We start from the raw sequence: 20,458 nt of genomic DNA, 5'->3' as shown, positions 1-20,458 counted from the left end.
GATTTTAAATGGGGCATACATGTGTATTTGTAATTTTTTACTGAGGATAGAGGCCATGTTTCATGTCATAGAAAATAACATCAATCTCTAATATTGTGTATTTTGTCTCTGGAGAAAAATGATGTATTATCAGGTCAGAGATGTGCTAGCCTCAGATTGTGTACATTTAAAGTAACTGGAAGGTTTCTTTCACTTTATTGTTTGTTTTTAATTATATTTGAAAGATATAAATATTAAAAATATTTTGGAGAAGGTATTATTTGTATGCAATACCTTATTTATGTTGCTATGCTATGGATCAGAATGTATAGAGGTGAATTTCAGTAAAATCTTAACAATTGGCTGAGTTGTTGCCATGGTGAATCAGGAGTCCACAGAAAAGGTATGTGCATTGATTATCCTATAATCAAATTTCACTCAAGCACAACATAAAAGTTATTAAGCAGATAAAGTTATAACAAGTCAAGTATATCCAGGAAAGTAAGCAATAAAATCACCGATACATTATATTACTTAGATAAGAAAAATTTGAAATATTTAAAAATACTACTTTATGGTTTACATGTGGGAGAATGAGGCTTAAAAGAATTCTTTTACTAAATTAAATTTTACAGAATATGATCAGATATAGATGGATAGAAATGTAGCATAGTATATATGAAATATAGTTTAGCATCAGACTTTGTTAGGGATGTCACTGTATGAATCTCTAGATGTCCAAAATGCCATCCTAGAGCAAGAAAATAAAATTCTCAGGGCTTTATGATTCTTCACACCACTAAACACAGTCCATTCTCATTATACATGATATACTAGTGGCTGAGAAAAGGGACTTTCACACAGCCACTTGAAAACACAGCCCTGTCTATTTAAATACCTGTCTATAAATCTATAAATAATTCATGTGACTATCTCTTTTCCAAAGCTTCTTACTCAGTGGTTTATTCATTGTTATCATAGGTTCCTTTGCTGTCGGTGTCTATATCAGCTATAACAAAGATGGAAGAGGAAACAAAAATGCCATGAGGTTCAGTATAGCTTTCTTCATAGCTAAATAATTATTTTGTTTCTAATTTCCCACAATTTTAGGCTTATCACAGGAAGCATCCCTGCCTCATTATGAAATAGTGACTGGAAATAATCTGTAGAAACGTCAGTCGAATACATTTTTAGCCCCTATTTTTATTTTGAGGCAACTCTTTTGTATTTACATATTTGTTGACAAATAATCAAATGCAGTAGTTACCTAAATCCTTAGTTCACTTCTCATAGATAAAAAGACTATGATTTCGGGATCTTTTCACATAAAAGTAATCCATTCATAGTGCAGCTTTTATTTTCATTGACTTTTAAATTTAATTTAGAATCATATAATAATGATATTAATACGACAAAAAGCATTAGGCACCAATCAAAACATAACCTGACTATATGGACTATGTGTATCCTGGCAAGTTAATAATTAAAATCTCATTTGGCATTCACAAATAATACAATTTTTAAAATTCATGAATTACCACAAAGATTAATAATTTTTTATCTGGTTTCCCTCTACATTTCCCTGGAGTTTCTTTGGGAAGTAAGAATTGATATTATTATTATTGTTACTAAAAATATGAGGATATAAAAATATTGACTCAGATTGGCACACAGCTTCCCCATGGTCTGGCCCTAATCACTCTTTCTATCCCTATCTTCCTCTTACACATCTACACACCAGAAAAATAGAAGATCCTACTCTTCCTTGGATACAAGTCATCCTGTCCCAGTTCTTTGCTTTAATACACGATGCCCAGAAGGCTATCGTTTCTCACACCCTCCACTGCCAGTGTGAGCATCAAGCATAAGCTGCCTGTATTTATTCAATGCTTCATACATGCCATTCCTTTTGCTGAGGGCATTACAATCACCCCTTTGTTTCACCCACTTCCATGTCCTAGGATTCAACCAGTCTCTGATTGAAAATATTAGAAAAAAAAATTAAAAAGTCCAATTCAATAATCAAGAAAAACAAAAAAGTATATAACAACTATGTACATACTATTTACATTGCTTTAGGTATCATAAGTAATCTAGAGATGATTTAAAGTATGTAAGAGGATGTGCCTAGGTTCTATGTGAATACTGTACTATTTTATACAAGGGACTTAAGCATCTGCAGATTTTGGCAGGTGTCCTGGAACCAATCCCCCATGGACAGAGAGGGCCAACCATATTTAATTTGTGCTTGTAACAAGCCTACTTTATACTTGAGGAAATTAGTAAGTGGCAGATCTGAGATTTGCAACCACATAGTCTGACTCTGAATATTATACTGCTTTATATTAGTTAATATTGTGGTGTCTTAACTCTAAGTCCCAATAAGCTTCCAAGATCAAGAGTAACATAATACTTCCTTCATGGATATATTGTTGACCACCTCAACCTTTCTACTGTTTTCCGTCCCTGTGTCTCTCTGAAGTCACACTCTAAGTTCTTACCATTGACAAAGTTAGCAATGTACTACCCATCATGTTTCATCTACCAGGCAGTACTCTTTTGAGGGCAGTACTCTTGGAAAAAAGTGCTCTGAATTATCTTTATATTCTCTGTAGAAAGTAGTAAAATGAATTTTACATGCTAAGCCCTTCATAAATATTGGTTATACAAATTAATCATTGTAAGAATTGAGATAGTTTGGACTGTGCCACGAAGGACTCTCCAAAATAATTTAAAAATATACTTAGCTGACCTATCATTTAATAGTCACAATGATCCCAACTGGGTATTTATTTCTTCACAAATTTGATACTTAACTTAGGTTTATAAAAGCGAGCAACTGGACATTTCAAACCCATTCATTTGGTCAGATGTATAGTTTGATTTTACTGAATCGGACAATAAAATTCAAGCTATCATGCCAGGAACCTAGGAGAATTTTGCTTACTCTAAACAACCAGTTAAAATGGAAACGATTTTTTATAATAATGGCTACATAAATATGACTAATTTATCTGTTTTTTTTTTCCTGAGATGATTCAAAATTTTGATTTTCTATAAATACACATATGTCAACCCATCTAGGTAAGACTAAATAGTCTGGGAAGATAGAAAAATTATTTAAGTGTTTTTATTACATGGCACCAAGCCAATGTAACTCTTTTTTTAATTCTTAAAGACAAACTAGATGCTTTAATATTATTTACAGACAACCTAAGTTCATTCACTTAATTTGCTAAATTTCAGGGGGATTCACTTTAGTATACTTGAGTCTTCTTCTTAGCCATCAAAAGATTACTATTTCTTCCTCTCATTCTAAACATTGATACTATAATTCATTTTGACAGTTATCTAATAGAAGTTTTAAAGTCATTTATGTTTGTGTTACAAGAAGTATAAGAACTACAACTCTCAAAAGAATTACTACAGCATATGAGATGAAGACTTATAAGAATTAAGATGTACCTTTTACCTTTTCAAATTCAAATACAATATACACATTGATGGAAATTACATAATAAAAAACAAGATAACTATTCAGAGGTTGACTGTGACTTACTGAATTAAGAACAAAGATTCTTGGATGTATTCAATGTTAAAATTGAGCACAATTTTCCTTTTTCTTTTCTTTTAAGTTCAGCAATTTAAAAACATTTATCTCACTTGGAAAAAATCAACATATAAAACTAATTATCCAAAGTATATATTTGCCAGTTTTAAGAACGCTATGGCATTTCTCATAAATGAATTACTTTTGAATGATTTTTCTTAAACTCCTAAATTATTTTCTTTTAGTGACTGAAAGCATAAGTAATTAAACTACAATTTTTAGCAATATTATGAATTATCAGTTCAGAGTAACTTCATATTAAATTATTTTGAAAAATAGAATCATGCCAGAAACCCAGAAATGCATGGCAGCTATATCACTTAAAGGAGAGAAAAGACCTGTTTTTCACAATTAATTCCACACTAGCAATAGTTCTGAGTTGTTTTATTGATCTTCGGTACAAGGAATGGGTCCCTAAGGCTTTGCAAGGGATTCACCCTAAGTAAATCAACAAGAAGCTTGTTGAGTCTTCCATCTGACATAAAGAGTTTCTCTGAGCAGTTACTCTTTAAGTTGAATTACTCTTCAATTAGAATGTTGGTATATATCTTATCATTTGTTGTTTGTCTCTAACTTTCTAGTACTCACAAGAGTTTTCAGAGGTGAAGCTTCAGATAGCTATCCTGGGAAAATTAAGAACACTGTTTTCTGGGATGGAACGCAACCACATGCTTCACACCCGCAACACATCTCTCTTTTTGTCATATTGGTGTTGTATCTGGGCCCTGTTGCCCCGAGATAAACGCATAACTACCTCCGTTTTGTCCTCTGGTACAAGAAAATGGTGTTACTCTCAGATTTTGGTCTTCCATGCAAAAGGAAACACAGACTAAGTGAGTCTGCCCTTGACAGGTGTGACCTCACCGCGCCCCCTCCGCCAGCAGCGCCACTGAGAGGCCCTTTGCAGGATCAGCCAGCAGCCAGTGGAAACTGACACCCCCCCTCCCCACACAACCCCAGTCCTCCAACTTTAAACAAAGCCATTCAATTTGATCTTAAGCCAAGGTAAGAAAACAAAAACACTAATAAATAAAAAGACAACATAAAAAAAGCACAGCCTGCCATCAGGAGCCTACATGCACGGCAGAGGAGGGTTACAGTTCGTTTCCCAGGGCGAGAGTGACTAAGGCACGCACACTGACCACCACCGTAAAGAGGTAAAGAGAGAGTGAAATGGCTCAACGTACACACACCCCGCTCCATACCGGGGACGAGTCTCCAAGCTGCGGCTTGTGCTCTCGGAGAGCCAGGCTGAAGCTGACCGCCCCCACGGCCACGCTGGACACCCCCAGCCCTATCTCCAGCACGGAGAGCACCAAGAGGCTCCCAATAATCTGGCCGCTGGTGCACATCCTTCCTCGGTCATCATTCCTTCCAGATCAGACAGGGAAACCAACCATCTACCTTTTTTTCTTCCACTATCCTTACCCCCTCCACCCCCTACCAGAAACCCAAAAGTTTTCTTTCTTCACCAGCAAGGCATTATCCACAGGAAAGGATTTCCAGAAACGGGGACCCTCTTCCCTGACCCGGCCAGAGGCAAAAGAGCTGCTCCACCCCCTGGCACGTTCAGTCGGGACCGCTGAAAAATCTTCTGGGGTTTGGTGGTGAGAGTTCGGGAGCGAGCACACCAGTGGCTGTAAGACGAGCCAGAAGCCTGGGGGGCCGAGGAGCTCCGCGCCCCGCTCGGGATGCGCTGTGCAGAGTTCCGCGGGTCCCGAGTCCCCGCCGGGAAACGCCGCTCGCTGCTCAGCCTCCCGACGCTCCCGGCACCTAGCTCTTCCCGGGCGGAGGAGACGAGCTTTGCTTCCCGGAGATCCGAGGGGACACTCCTCCCAGCTTCTCCCCCTCGCCCTGTCGCCTCCTCGCCTTTGTCTGCGTGGTAACGCGAGGTGTTCCCGCAAGTCTCACGGTCCCCAGGCGAGGCCGGCGGATGACATTCAGCACCACGCTCCCCGCAGTTGCGGTGTCGCCAGAAAAGGCGACCTTGTCTGATGGCCTCTTTCCGTCTGGGTTTCTTCTCCCTCGTCGTCGTCGTCCTCCTCCCCCCCTCTCTTGATCCGATTCTCTCTCATTGCTATGACCTCATAGGGATTTAGCAGGTTGACGGAGGCGGGGAAGCCTGACGGATGCGCGGTTGCAGGGCCAGTTCTGTCGGTGGCCTTGGGTCTGCCCCGCCCCCGACCGACCCAGACCTCCGGCTCCCCCACTCGCTGCGGTCTGGAGGAGGCGAGGCCTCGGTCAACGCAGGGCTCCTCTGTATAAAAGTTTGTTCCTCATGTCCTCAGGGTGGGGGGATCCCTGAGCAAAGACAGACAGAGCGCAGAGGACAGACAGACTGCTAATTCCACTGGGATTCCCAGGACGCCCACCGGAGGCCTTCTCCGTCGGATCAGTGGATCCAAGTCTACTCATCAGGGAGTAGACGGAGGGAGAAGACGGTGCGGCTGGGACGGCGGGCTCCTCTCTTCCTAGAAGCTTCACCAAACCTTCTGGAATGAATAGTTACCCCAGCTCACCTGTCATCACGCAAATCCAGGAGATGCTTATGCATAGGATCGGGCATAAATTAAAAAAGCAAAGTCTGGCCCAGGGCGTAACTGCTTTCATAGTCTTCTGCCGTCAGAATTACCAAGGCCATTGCAGGCCGGGCTGGCGCGGGTAGTTCTGTGCTGTCCTCTTTCATTCATGAGAGACTCTAGATATCTGGGGATTGCTGTGTTTGGACCCCATTTTTATTTCCCTAATGTTGCTTTATGAAAAGTCTCAAAAAAATCTACCAAGGAGATCTGGGAAGTGAGAGGCTGAGGAGAGGTTTAGGTGTGGGTGGGTCATCTTTCTCAAAAACCGGGTTCTCCAGTTGGAAGTGGACTGAAGGAAAATAGAAGAACGAAGGATGAGACTAGGGTACATTAACACCAGACTGGGGCACCTTGAACTCTAAACACACGCAAGTCAGGGCAGTGCGGGGGCCCTCTTCAAATGGCTTCCTTTTAAACCTCCAGGAAGGCGGACAGGAAAGTGGAGCCCCTGGCGCCCGAGTCCGTAGCATGAGCGCCAGCTTCAGTTTTCTCAAATTTGATTGGAGATCTGTTTCATAGTTTAAATTCTACACCATAATTTATGTCCTGTGACATAAATACTCATATTCTACAATTTTAAAAATTTCAGTCCTCTTCCTTTAAAAACAAAACAAAAAGGGAGGAAGATGTTACAGTTCATTAGGCCTTAAAGGGTCTTAAGTCATCGTTGTTACTGTGATATTTGGAAAATGATTTAAACATTTCTACTGAATGATAATTAATGGGTTCACCTTATGCTTCTTGGAAATCTGTCCCATCACATAGCCCAGTTACTAGATTTATTCAAATGGCTTATGGATTTAATGAAGCACAGTTTATTTTATTTAAATATTGGAGAAGTCATCTAAATGATCTAATTTATATTCAGAAATAATGAATCATCTATGTTGCCTAAACCTTGGTTGTTTTAGCCACTACATTTTTTTCCTTTTAAGTTATTCTTCCCTTTTAAAAAGAGAACAAATTTTAGTAACTATTAAATAAATTGTTTAGAGCAGAAATGTAGAAAAGAGGGTAACTTAAAGGAAGGAAGAGTAATTTTTATAGAGAACATAGGGATGAAATTTCATAGAGTCAAAGAAATAAACAAATCATGTATTATCATTCAATCATGTATTATCATTGAATTTTTGTCTCTAAATGTGATAGCTAGAATGAGTTTAATATCCCCAAAGCCTAATGATGTGACTGAATATAACCAATCTTCATTTATTCTAGGTTATTGGTGCAAAATCCAAAACTTTTGAAAATTAAGTTGTACACGGAAAAGTTTCTATTCACATAATTTGCCCACTTTTTTCCAACCTGGATGGAACTGGAAATCATTTGTCTAAGTGAAACATCACAAGAATGGATAAAAATCACATGTAGTAAGTATCAAATTGGAACTAAACAATCAAGGCTTAAGTGCACACCTGAAGTAAATCTCAGAGTCAATCAAGCTGAGGGGAGGCTGGAGGAGGGGCTGGATAAATTCACACCTACTGGGCCCTGTGCATTATCTGAGTGAAGGACATACTTAGAACTTTGACTCAACCTGTAAAAAACAAAGTATGTAAACAAAATATGTCTGTTCTCTAATATTTTGAAATAAAAAAATAAATTGTACATAGGAGAAATTAAACACATCTTCACTGATAAGTAAATACAAAGGACTCATAATGAAACAGACATGTATTTAGAAATAAAAACAATCATTTTACACAGAAGAAATTACCATTTTGTGTTTTAAAATATAAGTATTAACATTAGAATTTTCAAAAAAATTTGACATTACCCTTACTGGGGCACAAAGTATATTTTGCATGACTTTTTAAGCGACACAAAGATCCAACCAACCAAAATGCAAATATACATTCCTAATAAATACAATGTAACTTAATTGTATTACCCTTACATCAAACTGAAATTTTTTAAAATGCAAATATATCTAAAATTTTCTCATAGTCATGGAAATCAAGAACAAAAATGGGTTCAAACTTGCAAAATTATTTATGATTGTTACTATTATAATTATCCTCTCAAATTGTTTGTTAGAGAAAGACAGAATATAACCATAAATTAAGAGAAAATTACATAAAACACATCGCTACTATCCAACACCTCTGGCTCCACAATTTGAAGATTAAAAATTTTTTAATGCCATGGCACACCAAAAGAGCTCTTCATGAGATCTTATTCAAATTATTCAATTTCTATAATTTCAACAAGAGCATATGTATAAAAAACTCAAGTTTGCCACCTGCTGGCTTATACATGGTACAAGTGAAATGTGTGGGCAGCCTCAAACTAATTCTTACTAAACTCCTTAACTAATACAAACATCTTCATATTCTCTTTAGAGCCCTAAATACTACCAAAAAGTATTCAAGAGTTCTGAGGTCCTCATGCACCCATTTACCCAAAATTAGATTATAGAAATGTTAATGTGTGGATATAGGAAAATCCAGGGATTGTTAGACAAATACCTCCTGTCTTAATATAATAAAGTATGATAAGGTCACAAAATGATCAAAGCAGTCACTAATATAGAGTTAGTTATAAAAAAGGCTAAAAATCGAAAATGATTAATTTTGAAATCTGATTTAAAATATCTAAACTACTAAGAATCAAATTTATATGGAGACCTCAGGTACTAGACTGAATAGCCAATGTAATACAAAAAAAAAAAAATTAGAAAAACCACAAAATGATTTCAATCATTTGGAAGTTTTGAATACTAAAAATCCATCTAATATTTTAATACTTTTGTCAGTATGGTTAAAAAAAATCATACCTAAAGATTTACCTATGACCTGATGAAGTAGTTCTTCTAAAAAGAGAGAAAAAGGCAACATTTTGAGAGTTTTTTAACTTAACGGCCAAGAAGCAGAATAATAAAATCTGAATTTATCTTCTGCCTTGTCTTGACTTTTAGTGGTAAGGCAGATCTCAGAACTCCCTATCCGGAAGTAACTGCAGAGCTTGTAAAAATAATCAGAGAACGTGTAGTACTTAATATTATATATATAGCATGATTTCCATTTATGTTCAAAGTATTTTCTGATTATGAGCAACTTTAAACATGTAAACAAATCATATGTAGTTTATCGTTTCTAATTTTAATAGAGTGTGGGTACTTTCACTCCTGCATCATGAAGAAAGTGAGACTAGATTTATTTAATCTCCAATTATTTACAAAATATAAAAATAATTCTCTATATATTTTCATTTTGTATTGTTGGCCTAGATTTTAATTGTAAATATGTTATCAAGGGCAAAATATATTACTTTTATCTCTCTTGGCATCCAGTTGTCCTTTTAGAAGATTATAACTAAGAAAAGTATTACTTACAGTTATGCGTATGAACCTTTATGGTGCTCAGCATTCCTCTGTGTAGATCCAATTTTCCTTCTGCTATATTTTAATTCTGCTTGAATATATATGTATTTCTTTAAACATCTTCTATGGTGAACATTTTATGGCAGTAATTTTTTTCAGTTTTTGTTGGTCTGAATGAGTCTGTTTGTTCTTCATTTCTTTTAAATTGATTTTTTGTCTTTAATTTTCACTTGTCTTGTGCCTTGAATTATTTAGATACAAAGTCTAGAATTCTTACTTTTGTTCCTAGGTACATAACGTACCCTTCTCTTTTGGTTATTCTTACGTTTTAATCCTTGTCATTGGTTTCTTACAATTTAATTGTGATGTTCTTTGGTGATTTTATCCAACCTTCAGTTGTTTGTGTTTATCCCACTTGCTATTTATTGATCACTTTAACAATAAGTGCTAATATATTTAGTCACCACTTAATTATATGTTCATTAACTCCACAATAATTTACACAATTATTGCAAAGAGAAAGACATCGATGGAAGCAAGTTATTAGATTGTTAACAAAAATGGAGAGTAGATTAAGAGAGAATGGCAGAGTTGAAAGCGTTAGGGAAATCTCTTGTTACATTTCATCCTGTACAGTATTTAATTCCTCTTGTTCCTGGCCTGTTTACACTCTTCTAGTCACCAGAAGCACACTGCATTGAACAAATCTGACTATTAAACCCATCCTATAAATTCCATCTTGTGCTCTCTGCTCTATTTTCTGATAAACAGAAAACAAGAAAAACTGTTTTTTATTATGATAATTACTAAAATATTTTAAAATTTTTATGCCCTGTAGTAAGTCTAACATTTATAGGAAAAATTTCCAAATCCCTTCAAGAGAATATGTAAAATGGTCCAGATCATTAGCACTAGGGAGTCTTAACTGGCATTCATCTCTCTAAAATAAAAAGACTTGTAACTGTAAAAGGAACAACAAATGTGTCCTAAAAAGGACCAAGTAGTGGAGGATAATTATTTCTGTATTCTACAGTTCTGTAAATAGTGTTTCCTGTAGTGATTGTGGTCATTTTTGGCCATGCTCTGAACCACTGATTCATACTGAGTTTCAATAAATAAAAACCCCAAGAGAATTTTTTTTTCCCTGTAGACTTTTCTGTTTCCAAAGTTTTGTACTTGTACAGTTAATTTCTTTTAACTTAAGGGCAGGTAGATTCATTATTATTTAATTTCGTCTTGTTACCTTCGGCTTTTTGTTCTTTCCTGTTGAGATCTTTTTGAATCCTCTTTCTGTCATCCCCTGAATTAGTTATTCCTTCCAGAATTATGTCATATGCCCCCAAGCAGTGGGCCTATTCTGGGTTCATTCTTGTTCTGAACATTTCTAAAAATGTCATTTTCATAGTTTTTGGCATTTTAAACAAGCCTTTGCTCATTTATGCCTCTTGCTCTTCTGTTTCTGTATTTCCAGATTCCTGCCGCTCCAGAGTTTATCATTGTTTACAGTCTCCCCCACCTTTCAGCTTTTCATCTTTGCCTCAGAATGTATGCTTATTGTAGTAGTTCCTGGGAGCCACAAAATAGAGGAATTTTTATCTATTTCATTTCCCTCAAAGAAAGAATTTGTAGTTATAATCAGAATTTTGGTTCAAGGGACATCCTCTAGTCCAATTAGTTATCTTACAACTAAAGGGTCTGGCTAGGGATTCATCCCACACCTTCTAGACTCGGATGTACATCTCACTATGTCATATCAATGCACCTTTTCTCTCCTCTATTGTTTAGACTTTAGAATTTTAATATAATACTAACTAATAAATTCATAGCACAAACAATAGACATTTGTGGAACAAATATAGAAAAAGAGAAAAAAGAATCTGTGAAAAACTAAAAGGATAATGCTATTTTTCCAAGATTCCATCCATTTCAACTTTATTGACTCCCTGTATTTAATTATGAAACTTTAGAATAACATGATTATTCCTCTCCTTGATTCCTTCACCGATTCATTTAAAGACAAAATGGAAAAGGCAAATTATAAGTGTAAACAATGCAAATTGTTTATGACAAATTTTTATTCTTTACATATAAGTAGCTATTTCAAACTCAAAAGAAAATAATCTGATGGAAAAACTTACAATGTAATGAAGAGGGAATTTTCATACTCTCAAAATATTACAAAGGGCTGGTGAACATTTTAAAAAATGTTCAGACACAGTGATAAACAAAAAGTGCAATCAGTCCCTACTTTTCTTATTAGACCGAACATATTATTTTAAAATGATAATTTTAAGATGTTATAAAATTGTTATTCTACCAAATACTGCTGTAAATATAAATGGGAACATTATTTAAAAATTATATTTAATGATATTTATTAAGTGTATTAAAAATGCTATACCCTTGACTCAGTAATTTAACTTTCCATATTTACACTAATAAATGCTTATTCACTGATGATTCAGTTTGCACAAAGGAATGTTCCGAACAGTATTATTTTAGAAAGAAAATTTAAAAGTAGCCCAATTACCAATTAGAGGCTAATGATAAATAAGGAGTGGCAAAACTATATAATATAGTAATTTCTAATCATTAAAATTATATTTTAAAATCATATTATCTAGCTATGAATACAATTCAAAATAGTACTTTAAAAATTACATATGAACAAAATAATCCCAATCTCCTTTAAAATTGTGAATATAGAGGATACCGTAAGAAATTATACAATCATTATTGTTTTAGGTGGTGAGTATGGATTACAATTTCTTTTTTTTTTTTTTGTAGAGACAGAGTCTCACTTTATGGCCCTCGGTAGAGTGCCGTGGCCTCACACAGCTCACAGCAACCTCCAACTCCTGGGCTTAAGCTATTCTCTTGCCTCAGCCTCCCAAGCAGCTGGGACTACAGGTGCCCCCCACAACGCCCGGCTATTTTTTGGTTGCAGTTTGGCAGGGGCCGGGTTTGAACCCCCCACCCTCGGTATATGGGGCCGGCGCCCTACCAACTGAGCCACAGGCGCCGCCCTACAATTTCTTTTTTATACTTTCTGTACTTTTCAACTTGTGAGCGAAAATATTTCTATTAATTTTTAATCAAAAATTTCATATTAACAGAAGCAGGAACTAAAAAGCACAGCAGTCTGGAATCATTTGTTGGTGAAAAAATGCCAATGAATCCCAATACCTCCAGAGAACATCATTACATTAAAATTTAATTCAAAATTTTAAGTTAATGTGATAATGCTTAGAAAATGAAGTTTTTTTTGGGGGTGGGGTGGGGTGGGGTGGGCAGAGTCTCACTATTGCCCTTCATAGAGTGCTGCATCACAGATCACAGCAACCATAAACTTTTGGGCTTAAGCAATTCTTTTGCCTCAGCTTCCCATGTAGCTGGGACTACAGGCGCCTGACTATCTTTTGGTTGTAGTTGTCATTGTTGTTTAGCAGGCCCAGGTCAGATTCTAACCAGTCAACTCCAGTGTATGTGGCTGGCACCCTAGCCCCTGAGCCACAGAGCCCAGCCTGAAGTTTTTTTTGTGTGTGTGTTGAGTATTCCTAGTTTAAGAATGAAGGCAAATAAATAATACATTTAAAAATATTTTTAAAAATCAGAAATCTTTAAGCTTTAAGAAAAGTATTTTTCTACCTTTAAAAGATGATACAGAAAATCCAACAATGTGAAAGACTCATTCCTTCACTGAGAGACCGTAGCTGTTAGACCATATGCAATAGAGACTGAATGAGCATAAAATTTCTGCAGATTTCAAAGAAAGGCTTTTCTGCTCAACCAACAGTACATTATCTTAGTATATATGCCAATTTATGGGAATAGATAAAAAATACCAGAAGTTTTGTTCCCGTTTTAGGCTATTAAAACACAAGCAAAACTATTATTTTATTTCATTTTCTACATCTTCAATCAGTCAAATCTCAAGAAGTAAAAGTGGTTTTTGTGTTGTTCATATACCTGTGGCTTTTGTGGCTTTTTCATATACCTGTTGGCCATTTGTATGTCTTCTTTTGAGAAGTTATTCAGATCCTCTGCTCATTTTCTTAATTGGATTATTTGATGTTTTTCCTACTGAGTCTTTGCCACTCCTTACATATTCTAATTATTAGTTATTTGTCAAATGGGTAGTTTTCAAATATTTTCTCCCATTCTGTGGATTGTCCCTTCCCTTTGTTGAGTATTTCTTTTGCTGTGCAGAAGCTTTTTTTCTTTTTTGAGACAGAGTCTCAGTATGTCACCCTCGGTAGAGTGCTGTGGTGTCACAGCTCACAGCAACCTCCAGCTCTTGGGCTTAGGTGATTCTCTTGCCTCCGCCTCCTGAGTAGCTGGGAGTACAGGCACTCGCCACAATGCCCGGCTATTTTGTTGTTGTTGTTGCAATTGTCATTGTTGTTTGGCAGGCCCGGGCTGGGTTTGAATCTGCCAGCTCCAGTGTATGTGGCTGGCGCCTTAGCTGCTGAGCTACAGGCTCCCAGCCTGTGCAGAAGCTTTTTAACTTGAAGTGATCCCATTTCTCCAATTTTGCTTAGGTTGCCTGTGCTTTGTATTACTGAAGAAGTCCTTGCTCATACCAATGTCGGAAGTGTCTCTCCACCATTTTCCTTTAGTAGTTTCATAGCTTCAGGTCTTGGATCTAAGACTTTAATCCATTTTAATCTGATTTTTGTATATGGTGAGAGATAAGGATCTAGTTTCTTTTTTCTGCATATAACTAGTTTTTCCCAGAACCATTTATTGAAAAGACTGTCCTTTCTCCACTGTATGCATGTTTTTTGGCATGTTTGGCATACAGATAAGTTCACTGTATGTATGGATTTATTTCTGGATTCTCTATACATATCAAATATTACTATAATGGGCTCAGCCTTGGGAAAAAAATGTACTGAGAAGAATTTCAGGGAAAGACTAATTTATGAAAAATATTGAACATGAATAATATTCAATATGTATGGAGTGCTTGCTATGGTCCAGATACTATTCTAACTGTGGGGGTTAAAATGTAAATAAAAAAGCACATCTTTCCTAATGCAGTTTACATTCTGCGGAGGATTTGTGCAACAAACAAGTAAACAAATAATTTTATGATAAAATTTCAGATAGCTAGTTAATTAAATCAAGGTACAAGAATGAAGAAGTGATATATGAATATTTTTAAAATGTCCATCAGGTGACAAATGATCAGAGATAACTGATGAAGTGTGTATGTGACCCCCAGGAAGACCTGGGGAGAGAAGAGAATAGGTAAAGGACCAAAAAGAGAATTGAGTGTTTCTAGAATAGGTAAAACCTGGTTAGTTAGGGCAAAGACATTGAAAATAAGATTAAAGATGTAGCATTCCGGGGAATGAGACTACTTAAGGTCATTTGACTATTGCAATGTTTTACATTTAATTCTAAATGGCTAGATTAGAGGGTTTTGAGAAGGGGAGTAACATGATCTGATTTATATTTTAATAAGATCAATCTGCTGATCTGCCATCTCTAGACACGACTGCTGAGGGATGGAGTAGGGATATAAGTAATAGGAGTCTAATACAATTATAAATGAATTCTTGGACTACTGAGGTAGTATTGGAGGTGGTAAGAAGTGTATTGTGACAATACAATGTGATGAAGAAATCGAAACCTTAAAAAAGTAGAGTATTCAACTGCAATCTTATTTTACAGTTCTGGGTTGAAAAACTGAACCCAGGCCAAGAAGACAAACGAGAGATAATTAAAAAGAGTGGTTCTTCTAAAATTTCCTAAGGCTGAGGTTGGTACTGCTGTGTGATCACATTGTGGCATGGTAAAAGTGCTATACATGTGCCAAGAAACATTTGTCTTCAGGGTTGCTGATGGGGTGAGCTATAGGTGAATGGAGACCATCGTCCATTTCATCACCTTTCCCATACCCACTGCTAGATGCTTCTCACTGTTGGTTGCAATCTGCAGTCACCACAGGCAGCAGAGTATTCAGTGTTTCCTATTCGCTGTTATGTTTCGTGATAATGATCATTGCCAAAGAGGTGGTCTGTCTTTTGGGAATCTATTTCAACAGCCAGATGCAAACATACTCCATGGATAAAGTGGCCTGTGGAAGCACCCTAAGTTACCTAAGGATTACTAGAGAACCACAGGGATAGAAACAGAAGTAGGCATGAGGGGGTAGCTGGGTAGAATTTTCTGGAGAGTGGATGCAGCTTTAGGTAGCAGTGTTGAACCTCTGTCTTCACATTTTTACTGGAGAATTCTTTGTGTGGCCCTGTGCCCTCTGAGTTCTATGCAAGCCAGTTGTAAGAAGTTTTTCAGTTATACATCATTAATAGGAAACTCTTGATATAAAAAACTGTACTTGAATTTAAAAAGCATTCATATCACCATAAGAAATTTCAAAATTACATTTGTAGGGAGAGTGATGACAGCAAGATTGTGTAATAAGAAGTTCCTAGATCATATCCACCCCCCAAATATAATCTGGCTGCCATCTACAGACGAAAGTGCCTTTGTGGAAGCTGTGGGACCCAGTTAATCAGATTGAAAAACTCAGGAGAATGTGAAAAATTAAGGCTGAAGAAAGTTGATTGATTATATGTGGTCACTATGAAAGTTTTGAGACAGTCTGTGTTATGGTCCATTATTTATTATTTCACTTCCTTCTTTCTTTCTAGGTTTTTTTTTTTTTTTTTTTTTTTGGAGACAGACAGAGTCTCAGTATGTCACCCTTGATAGAGTGCTGTGGCATCACAGCTCACAGCAACCTCCAACTCTTGGGCTTAAGCGATTCTCTTGCTTCAGCCTCCCCAGTAGCTGGGACTACAGATACCTGCCACATAGTCCCAGCTATTTTTTGGTTGTAGTTGTCATTGTTGTTTGGCAGGCCCAGGCTGGGTTCGAACCCACCAGCTCCGGTGTATGTGGCTGGCGCCCTAGCCACTGATCTACAGGTGTCAAGCCCATTATTTCATTTCCAAGAAACACAGATGACCAGCACCCTTTCTCATTCACCCATGTCAATTTCAGCTTGCTGGACTTATTGATGTCACTGGGAGGGCTTCACTTGTTTCCATCCATGTGGATTTTACATTTTTTTATTTTTCTGTATCTCAAAACTGCTGTAATGACCCACATAGAAGACAGGACCATGCCCCAGTGGCAGACTTTATGAATCTGGCCCTGCTACAGAATGAATACAGATCCATTCCCCTATCTGTTCAGCTCCAGCCCCACTTGGCTAGAGTCCTCCAAGTAGCCCCACCTGCCAAGGGACCTGGGAAGAGCCACACCTATCTATGCCTCTGGTAATAGGCCCACTGAACTCAGTCCTTGAAGTGACCTAGTGACTTGGTTCCACCCAATATGCCACCATCTGTGTGCAGTTATAGCCACTAGGGAACCAGTGGGAGACTTGTCCATCTGAGCCCTCTGACAAGGCCACTGACCTGCAATCTGGCTGTAGACCTTGAGGTAGCACTGGGAACCTGGCTTCATCCCCGCTCAAAGGCAGCCCTGGAGGCAGTCCTACCTGCCCAGGGACACAAACAAACTAAGCCCAAAATTAGCCAAAGAAAGGAAATAATACAGGTCATTGCAGAAATAAATCAAATAGAGACTAGAAAAACATTAGAAACCATCAATAAAACTAAGAGTTCGTTTGGAAACAATGAAATGAGCTAGACTGAGAAAAGAGGAGAGAAGATAAATTAAGAAAATCCGAAATGAAAGCAAAGATATTACAAGGGATTCCTCAGAAATAAACAGGATGGTAGGGATTATTATAAACAATTTCATGAAAACACATTGGGCAAGCAAGAAGAAATAGATACATTCCTAGAAACAAATAACCTATTAAAACTAAATGAAGAATAGAAAGCCTGAGCTGGTCAATAACAAACCAACAAACAAAAGACTGAATCCGTAATCAAAAGCCCCCAGCAAAGTAAAGCACAGAACCAGATGGCGTCATGAGTGAGTCTGACCAAACGCTCAAAGAACAAACACCAATATTTCCTTTTTTAAATTTCAGAACATTACATGGGTACACATGTCTTAATTACATAATTTGCTTTTATACATTTTAAGTCAAAGTCGTAAGTGTGCCCTTCACTGGGAATGTGTGCATTGTACTAGTTAGGTGTGAATTTACTCAACTCTTTCTCCCAACTCCTACCTCCTTGATTACTGTTGGGTTTTACTTCCACAGGGGCAGGTAGGTGTTGATTGACTAGTTCCAGGTTTGTACTGAGTACCTAGGTTTGTTTTCTCAATCTTGCAAGACTTCACTTGAAAGAATGGTCTCTGGTTCCATCTGGGTTGTTACAAAAGATACTAGATCACCACTTTTTTATGGCTAGATATTACTCCACAGTATTGATACCACATTTTATTACTCCTCATGAATTGATGGGCATTTGAGTTTCCACATTTTTGGAATTGTGAAGTGTGCTGCTATGAATATTTGAGTGCAAATGTCTTTTTAGTAAAATCTTTTTTTTCCCCTTTGGGTAAAAACCCAGTCGTGAGCTTGCTGAATCAAATGGTATGTCTACTTTTACCTCTTTGAGGTGTGTCCCCACTACTTTCCTAACAGGTTGCACTAGTTTTCAGTCTCACCAACAGTGTGTAAGTGTTCCTTTCTTTTCATATCCACACCAGCATTTGTTGTTTTGGGACTTTTTGATAAGAGCCATTCTCACTGGAGTTAGGTGATCTCTCATTGTGATTTTTATTTGTATTTTCCTGATTATTCGAGTTGTTGAGCACTTTTTCTTGTATTTGTTGAATGACAGAATTTCTTTTAATTCTTCCAAAAAACTGAAGAGACAACACTTTCCCACTAATTTTATGAGGCTATCTTGACCCTGATACCAAAGCTAGACAAAGCCACCACAAACAAAAATTGTTAATCCCCAAATCCCTGATGAATATAGAAGCAAAAATCTGAAATAAAATATTAGCAAACCTAATTCAACAGTTTACTGTCAGTTTCATAAACCATAACAAGTGGGATTTATCCCTTGAATGAAAGAATGCTTCAACACACACAATCAGTGCCATACACCTATTAAAAGAAAACTTGCACAATAAAAACTTTGAAGAGTTTATTTGAGTAAATAATGATTCATAAATTAGGAAGCATGAAACTGAAAGAGGTTAGGCTTTTTTAGGATGGATGCAGAAGTAAAACAAAGGCAATATTTGATTGGTCATGTGGTATTTGTACAAATGTTGCTTTATTTGGTTTTCATGTTCCTAAACAGCATCCTTTTGTCTGGTGGACATGACCTCTTTCATCTACCTTTCTTTTCTTTCACTCTCTCTCTCCCTTCCCTTCCCTTCCCTTCCCTTCTTCCCTTCCCTTTTCTTCCCTTCCCTTCCCTTCCCTCCCTCCCTTCCATTCTTTTTTTCTTCCATTCCTCTGTTCCTCCCTCCATCTCATTCCTTTCCCTCTTTTCTCCCTCCCTCCCTCCCTTCCTTCTTTCCTTCCTTCCTTCCTTTCTTTTTTCTCTTCTTGACTTGCCTTGAAAAGTTTTTATCTCCTCTTCACTTTTGAATTATGGCTTTTCTAGGTCTGATAATTTGGTTGGCAGGTGCTTTTCTTTTTTGTTTTCTTTCAGCACATTGAATACATTATCTCACTATCGCTTGGATTGTAAAGCAGCTGCTTAGAAATCTGCTGACAGCCTTGTCCTCTTTGGTTAGGCTTTCATAGAATGAAAGCAGAAAGACAAATATTTGATTTGGTTATAGTTACACATTTACCTTATTAGTCTTTCCCTTCTAGAAAGTCCCTGGTTATATAGCTATCACTTACGTGGCTGCTTCTGACTGACTGAGCATAAGTTTTCTTTTTCTCTGCTACAAGCATTTTCAAGAAATGGCCCAAGTTGTCTTATGTTTGCCATTTAAACAAGGTAATTTCAATGCCTAATGGGCTGTATCTACTCAGGGATTTCCTTTTCTTTTCTTCTTCTTCTTTTTTTTTTTTTTTAATTTTCTTTCAGGCCTGGTCCACATTTTAGTTTGCTTTATTATATCATATTTTAAGAAAGAAAGAAAAAAACTAATCTTAATAGTCGCAGGAAAATACATGACCAAGTTCAGTATTTACTCATAACTGAAACGCTCAACCAAGGCAGGGCCCAGAGAGATGAAAAGACATCCTTGGAAGTATTATGTTTGTTTGCTGATACAGGCGCCTGGTAAAAGTCAAAAGGTTTTGGTGTGTGAGACAAGAATGAATACTGTAAGCAGAAAAGGAATAGGCTTACAATGGACCACATGGCCTTTCCTTCCCTTTCCCAGTTGTGGTTTGAGTAGAGAATTAAGTCCCCCAGGAAATGAGTATTTTGTCAATTTGCTCAGGGATAGTTTACAGGTGTTTACCATTCTAAAAACATAGGAAAAAAGTTAATTCAATATATACAATGAATGCCTTGGTACTTTAGGCCTTAACGCTTAAGGAACTCTTGGTAGAGAAGGGCTGATTTGGATCATGATCTTGTCAGGGTAGGTCATGAAGGACCAAGGGAAAAATCATTTTCCAACTTTTTTGCATTCTGTATGCTCTCTTTACCTTCTATTCAATAATTATTTTATTTTATTTTTAGTTATTCTATAATAGTTGCAAATATATATGGGATAAAGAAATATTCATCGCTGTGATGTGAACACTCAAAATTCTCTATTCTTGCTTTTTAAAAATATACAATAAATTATAGTTAACCATATTCACCTTACTGTGCTTGAGTATCACAAGTTATTCCTTCCTTCCATCTCATTGTAATTTTGTATCGATTTTTCAACCCACCTCTCCTTTCTCATACCCTTCCCAGCTTTTTACAATTTTACTCCCTACCTCCATGAGCTAAAAAGTAATAATAATAATTAGCTTGCATATCTGAGGAAAACCTGGAGTGTTTACCTGCCTTTCCTGACTTATTTCACTTAACATGATGTCTTCCAGTTCCATCT

General features: G+C 36.9%; 1 protein-coding gene across 6 annotated transcripts in view; it reads right to left on the bottom strand.

Annotated features, from left to right (window-relative positions):
• TMEM196 (transmembrane protein 196) overlaps positions 1 to 5,482 on the bottom strand; it is a 60,842-nt gene extending 55,360 nt beyond the window's left edge. For 2 of the 6 annotated variants that reach the window (XM_053609359.1, XM_053609362.1), the window contains exon 1: positions 4,777 to 5,200. In XM_053609359.1, the coding sequence (XP_053465334.1) occupies positions 4,777 to 4,941 (165 nt within the window). In that variant the 5' untranslated portion in view covers positions 4,942 to 5,200. Of the gene's footprint in view, positions 1 to 4,177; positions 4,490 to 4,776 lie in introns of those variants that run through there. The other 4 variants (XM_053609360.1, XM_053609363.1, XM_053609365.1 and 1 more) reach the window with 3 other exon arrangements.
• Positions 5,483 to 20,458: the final 14,976 nt, after the last annotated feature.

This window comes from Nycticebus coucang, chromosome 11 (genome assembly GCF_027406575.1).
Source record: "Nycticebus coucang isolate mNycCou1 chromosome 11, mNycCou1.pri, whole genome shotgun sequence".
NCBI lineage: Eukaryota > Metazoa > Chordata > Mammalia > Primates > Lorisidae > Nycticebus > Nycticebus coucang.
The sequence above is the reverse complement of the archived record's forward strand: the minus strand, read 5'-3'. Positions and strand labels throughout refer to the sequence as shown.